The sequence below is a fragment of the Amblyomma mixtum genome, chromosome 2 (genome assembly GCF_055824585.1).
Source record: "Amblyomma mixtum isolate Tamu chromosome 2, ASM5582458v1, whole genome shotgun sequence".
Taxonomy (NCBI): Eukaryota; Metazoa; Arthropoda; class Arachnida; order Ixodida; family Ixodidae; genus Amblyomma; species Amblyomma mixtum.
The window spans coordinates 65,896,171-65,902,680 of NC_143013.1; the positions used below are offsets into that span (position 1 = coordinate 65,896,171).

The window sequence follows — 6,510 nt, forward strand, 5'->3', positions numbered from 1 at the left end:
GCCAACGGGCCTGATACAAAACTCCTTTACTCAGGCGAGGTCTAAAAGCCAGGTGCACGAGTTCGAAAGAAAGAGCAAGAAGAAAATCTATGGTCCTAGCGGCATTGTTCGCTACCCCAGACTCGCGCAGCACTACAATAGATCCAGCACTGTTAGAAGCCAGTAAACAATCTCTCGCGCAGCTGCCACCTGCGCATTCGGGAAAGTCCGCGACATGCGCCAGCACAAAAGATGAAACAAATGAAAAGATAGATACCGGCACACGACACGACACCGGACTGGGCGGAATTGTTGGTGAAACAATGCTTTTTGAGCGCGCAGCCTGACTCTCAGGCCAAGATCAGGACCTGCCGGATGGTCTAGGCCGCGGACGCAGCGGGTACAAAAGGCAGGAGCGCCGTCTTGAGAAACTACCTTTCTCCGGCGGCGGACGCGTACTCCAACAGAAGGTCCTCTCGCCACGGCAGCATGAAGCTCTTCGTTGCTGTCGCACTGCTCTCTCTGGGTAAACAGGCTCATCTTCCTCTTATCTCCTAGAATAAGGAACGTCTTTAACTCTATAGCAATTTCGCGAATAATTTCCATGATATAGCAACGCCTGTAGGATCGAGGCTAAAGGATATGCTGGTATACAGCGTTCTTTTCTGGTTCATCGCGTAAGAAACGAAATCCACTTTATAGTGCTCAGGCACTCCAAGTTCATGTAAATTGATGAAGAGTTTGTTCTACATGGCGTTTAACAAAAACTGTGCTCAACAAGATTCTTTAGTGACTAGTAGTTTCTCACGAAAAAACTTGATTCTTCTATTCGACTGCATGAACCCGGAACGCGGCCGCAACACTAAGTTACACACGTTCCTTAAGTCTTTCCGATTCGGTGCAGCGGTATGGCCATAGTCATGCGGATAGAAACTGTATTCAGCCCCGCATTAGTGCTAATTCTCCAATGTTTGTGCAGCACGACGCGCACCATGAAATCACTATTTTAACAAGGAATAGTTCTCATACGGTCTGGATGGCCGTGAAGACGCAAACACGAGGAGCCGCTCTCTATACTAATTACTGAATTTGATTCGAGGCGACATTTATGTTCAGCGTGACTTGCATAAATGCTTATTCACGTATTCGTTCACCCTGATAAAACAGGAAGCGCAAAACAAGGATGAAATGAGACTTGTAAAACATGTTGACACCTTTACTCCTAATTCAAAATAACATTTACGATGTCAGGACAGTGTTCACTGCATCTATTGCGCTTTATTAAGGAATCTTTAAAATTTTTACGGCTCGGCATTGTAACAGTTACGTTCGGAAATTTAGGCAATCGTTTATCAAACTTTTCGCACATACTCGATGCGGCTGTGCCACTTAGTCAGGGCGCACTGTTCAAAGAATAAAGCCAACAGGTTAGTGCCGTCTAATTTTACTCTCTACAGCGGCCCGCACTTGGAGAGAGATATTCGCTACAATAGCACACCACTAAATCACACTGGAGGCCAGGCAGTTTTATACTCCCTGAAGCTACCCAAAATTATCAATATCTGCTATTTGCTGCTTCAGGCCGGCACAAGGGAGCTCCTCCACGCATACTCTTTCAACATTTCATGCTGATTCGCCAGTGGTTTGAAAGGTCTGAGGACCGCACAATACAGTGGAAGTGTCTCTTCAGAAACTACCGCTGCTCTCAGTTTCTCATATACTATAGTGCGGCCTGCCGATTCTATAAACTGAATTGCTGTTTTTTTTTTCTAGTTATGCCCGATTAGCCTTAAGTGCTGACCTATTTCTCCTGTGCTCTTGCTCACCATGATGCAGGCTTCAACGCTGAAGCGTTTTACGGTGGCTTGTATGGCGGAGGGCTCTACGGAGGCGCCTACGGCGGTGGCTTCAGCAGTGGCTGGGGCTTGGGCTCCGGCCTTGGTGGCGCTGGACTCCTAGGATACGGCTCTGGCCTCGGCCTTGGTGGCTTGGGCGGCTGGGGCGGCTTGGGCGGCTTGGGCGGCTACGGTCGTGGCCTGTACGGCTTGGGTGGCTTGAGCGGCTTGGGCGGCTTGGGTGGCTTTGGCCGTGGCCTGTATGGCTTGGGTGGCTTGAGCGGCTTGGGCGGCTACGGCCGCTTGGGTGGTCTGTACGGCTTGGGTGGCTTGAGCGGCTTGGGCGGCTTGGGTGGCTTTGGCCGTGGCCTGTATGGCTTGGGCGGCTTGGGCGGCTGGGGCTACCCCGGCTCCGGCCTTCTTGGAGGTCTCGGCGGCTTCGGGCCCTTTGGACGTCTCGGTGGTCTTGGCGGCTACGGCCCATTCGGAGGCCTCGGTGGATACGGCCCCTTTGGACGCGGACTCAGCCCCTTCGGAGGTCTCGGTGGTTACGGCCCCTTTGGACGCGGACTGGGCCCCTTCGGAGGCCTCAGCGGTCTCGGCCCCTTCGGAGGTCTCAGCGGCTTCGGCCCCTTCGGAGGCAGCGGCTTCGGCCCCTTCGGAGGCAGCGGTTTCGGTCCTTATGGTGGCCCCGGAGGATTCAGGCACTTCCCTAATGACAGGCGCGTGATCACTGACCCATCCACTGGCCTTCCCATCGCCCAGGCCGTCTACATCGGCGTCGTACGCCAGCGGCTAGTGCCAACGCCAGTCCCAGTCCCCCATCCAGTCCCGGTCCCAGTTCCCCACGCAGTTCCGCAGCCGTACCCAGTTCCACAGCCAGTTCCGCATCCGGTTGAAGTTCCTGTGGAACAGCCTGTGCCAATCCACACCCACACCAACAAAGAGAAGACCCATGTCCTCACTCCTGGCAGCGTAGAAACAGGTACGTTCAACTTTGCGCAAAGCCCGCCCGCAGTCAATTTTGCATGAGTGTAATCACACCTAAACACAATCTACATTCATAGCATGCTTTAACCTCGCGAAAAGCTTCAGCACTGAATAGCGAGAGCTGGTCATTCAGCTAGTGTCTGCCCAGTTGTCTCATTAACAACCTCATTAATGGATGACGCTAAAACAGCTAACCTCATAAAAACAGCTATTCACAGAGCTTTAAACAACTACTTTGCCAGTCGGCACCACAGTCGTCCAAGGGCCAGCACTGATCATTTCTTGTCACACCAATAATTGTGGCGCGTCGCCATTTATAGCAGTCTTGCGTGTTCATAACCTACGTTGATGTGCTAAAGTTCTCCATTCATCCTTTACAGTCGTTGGTGGTACCACAACTACGACCGACGTGACCTCCGGCCAGTCCCAGACTCACGTCGCCCTCTAAGCGTCTCAAGGACCACAACCTAGGCGCTTCCGGTTACACAATCCATTCGCTTTCTATTACATGTGAAATAAAGTCGAAATACACCAAACTGAAACATGCCTTCCTGTCATATGTTTTGATGCTTGTTTCATTCTTTAACTAAGGGAACAATTGAAAAATACAGGGAAGAGAAAGTCCGTGCTACGCCTAGACCATAAGCCACAACAAGAATGCATGCGTCTATCGGACGTGGACTATGCGGCACGTATGAACCGGGCGGGCCAGGCTACGCCTTTCATTTTGGCGTTTCTTAGAGCGCCGGGCCACGCTTAAAGTGTTTCGAAGTGTTTGGTAGGGTGTAACCACCGTGCGTCCCATTTGACCGCAACGTTTGGAGGAGATTGTCTTTGGTCATCGCATGAGGACATCATGGTTTCATTAGATGATGTAGTTGATCTCTCGTACGGTGCCTTCTATATAAATCTTTGATTTCTTCCGTGCGCTTTGCGGCTTAATAAAATAGCCCCACATTTAGCAAAGAAGCCGTAGTTCATGCTGCGCAAATTGCAAGCTATTACAGGAGCAAGTGCACTTTCCATAAGCTTCTACGACATTCATGCCATCAGATTATGATCAGAGTCGTAACAGAGTCGGAGCTCACGCTCATATTATAATCTGTGTTTTTGCAATGACGGTGCTGGTGCGCCTTTCACCTGGCTCGCGTCTGCACAAACGGCCTGATCGCGCCGCGTTGCCAAAACGCATACTGGCACGTCACTCAAACATATACCTTTCCGCGTGTGTTTTATATCCTGGAGCTTCGTCGATTGTGGACGGACGGACTGATAACGATCTGCGGGTAAAGAGAGGCGGAAATAAAGCCGTTAAGTGCATGCCTACATTAAGAGCTCCCATACGTTCTACCTTGGAGCCGCCGCGGTCGCTCGGTGGTTATGGCGCTCGGCTACTGACCCCAAAGACGCAGGTTCGATCCCGGCCGCGGCTGTCGCATTTCGATGATGGCAAAATGCTAGAGGCCCGTGTGCTGTGCGATGTCAGTGGACGTTAAAGAGCCACATGTGGTCGAAATTTCCGGAGCCCTTCACCACGGAGTCCCCATAGCATGCGTCGTTTGGAACGTTAAACCTCCATCAACCATAAACCAAACCAAATTTTCTACCTTACTTCTGGGCCCAGAAGTGAGAATGGTAGCTGCCCTTGCCAAAACATACAATACCACAGAACAGATAAAACAAATACATTTGGTCAAAAGAAACAGTACCAAAAACACTCTCAGGCTGTTCTTCCCCCGGGGGCGGACGCAACACACCACGCACTACAACTCCCAAGTTCAATTAGACTACATGAGCTCATTTGGCAAATTCTTAAGAGCGCTCACAACCCGGCCATCATGGCCCTGGGGCTCTACGCCCACCTAGGCCACATCCCTAAAGACAAGCGGGGGACTGCTGCAGTTTCCAGTATCGTTAATACCGTGATAGGGACAGTGATGCCGTCAACATCGATGTCTCTTCTAGTAGCGGAAGCTAGTTCTGATAAAGGATATGAATATAAAGGAGCTTCGTATTCTAACGTTTACGGCACAAAAAGAAAAGCTTACTTTATCAAACTATGCCAACAGTACAATCTCCCAAACCACATGGCCCATATGATCAACTAAAAGCATGTCGTCCGAAGTAAGTCTTTTAAAGCACATCTGCAAGCACAAATCTAAAGTGTAGCTTTTAAAGCAACAACCGCTGCTGTTGCCACTCTCGCCATGGTTTCAGCGGTCTTTCCCTGTTTTTGATTTCATTGCTCAAAATTCAAGCTTGAAGGTTTATTTTTTTTATAGCCATATGCATGGCTGAGGAAGAAGGATTTGTTAAATAGAGTTTCTTAAATCAAGTTTTCTTAAATGCAGAGTCTAGTCAAAGGCCGCAATGAGTACCTCGACTCAACTGTATTGGGAGCGTGGCGCCGGAGAAAATGCCCTACATATTTGGAGTTCTAGCAGGAGGCGGAGGAGACGGCAAACTTCATCTAGAAAGGTTGACTGGGAGACCGGTTCTGGTAGGCAGGATCCTCAGTCCAGGACTCCGTTGGCTACTGTTATCCTGCGGGCCCTCGAAATCAGCAGCTGCTGAGAAAGAACTAAGAAGCACAGATAGAGCATTTGGAACAAATAATGTACTATCAGCAATGACTGAAATGCGAACAAGAAAATTGAGGCGGCAACACAAAAACACCAGAATATTAGCTCCTGGAGTGCAAATACAGCCGAGGTAGAATAACACTTCTGAAGATGAGTCCTCGCACTTTATAAAAGAAATTGGCCTCTCCTAGTATTGAGCTTTGCCCCGGCTAAGATTTTCTCATTTTGCCGTTCGTGGCTATGTTGTCTTGTTCCCGCTTCACCGCGGTGGCTCAGTAGTTATAGCGCTCGGTTGCTGACCCGAAAGGCGCGGGTTCGATCTCGGCCGTGGTGATGGAATTTCGATGGAGGCGAAATTCTAGAGGCCCGTGTGCTGTGCGATGTCAGTGCACGTTAAAGAACCCCAGGTGGTCGAAATTTCCGGAGCCCTCCACTACGGCGTCTCTCATAGCCTTAGTCGCTTTGGGACGTTAAACCCCCATAAACCATACACGATCATTTCTTGCTGATACCTGCAGTACAAAAAACTGTACGGTGCGCATCTCCTTCAGACAGAGAATTTAGATAAATAAGAAAGCGTAATTATTAGAACTCTGTTGATTACACAAATAAGGTCTGTGCCGCGTTTTTAGCATGCGATAATGGTTTCTTTATTTAATGCAGTCTATGGTTCTACAGTTTCTGTGTTTGTTATCAAAATAAATAAATAGCGACATAATATCTTCCCGTTTGTAGTTGGCTGTTTTCAGGTAAGTGTTTACTATGAGTTTTAAAAAATACAGTTTGCTGGATTTGTCATAATCTAATTTTACCTTGCCTTCCTGTGTTTTTCACTCTCCCTTAGTTCTCGCTTTTTTTATGGTCAGGATGCCTGGTATTGTAGTTTTTGTTTATTTATTCAATTTTTTACCCCGCTTAGCCCGCAGACGCTGCAGTGTGTCACCTCTACGAAAATGTATTTTTCTCCTTGTATCCCCCCTCCGCCGAAAAAAAAAGCCCTCAATGGGCGCTGTAGGTATCAGAATAAATATCCAAACTGGATCAGGCTGCACTCCGGTTAAAGGCTTCTTGAACAGCTAAAGCAGGGTACTCTAAGGTGGACGGTATTTTGGCCCGCGTGGAAC

At 49.2% G+C, this 6,510-nt stretch overlaps 1 protein-coding gene across 1 annotated transcript; it reads left to right on the forward strand.

Annotated features, from left to right (window-relative positions):
* The first annotated feature begins 326 nt into the window (after nucleotides 1-326).
* LOC149359605 (uncharacterized) lies at nucleotides 327-3,346 on the forward strand. Its single transcript, XM_089571752.1, has 3 exons — nucleotides 327-505; nucleotides 1,816-2,799; nucleotides 3,185-3,346. The coding sequence occupies exons 1-3, from the start codon at nucleotides 469-471 to the stop codon at nucleotides 3,250-3,252; spliced, it is 1,089 nt and encodes a 362-aa protein (XP_089427878.1). The 5' UTR covers nucleotides 327-468; the 3' UTR covers nucleotides 3,253-3,346.
* Nucleotides 3,347-6,510: the final 3,164 nt, after the last annotated feature.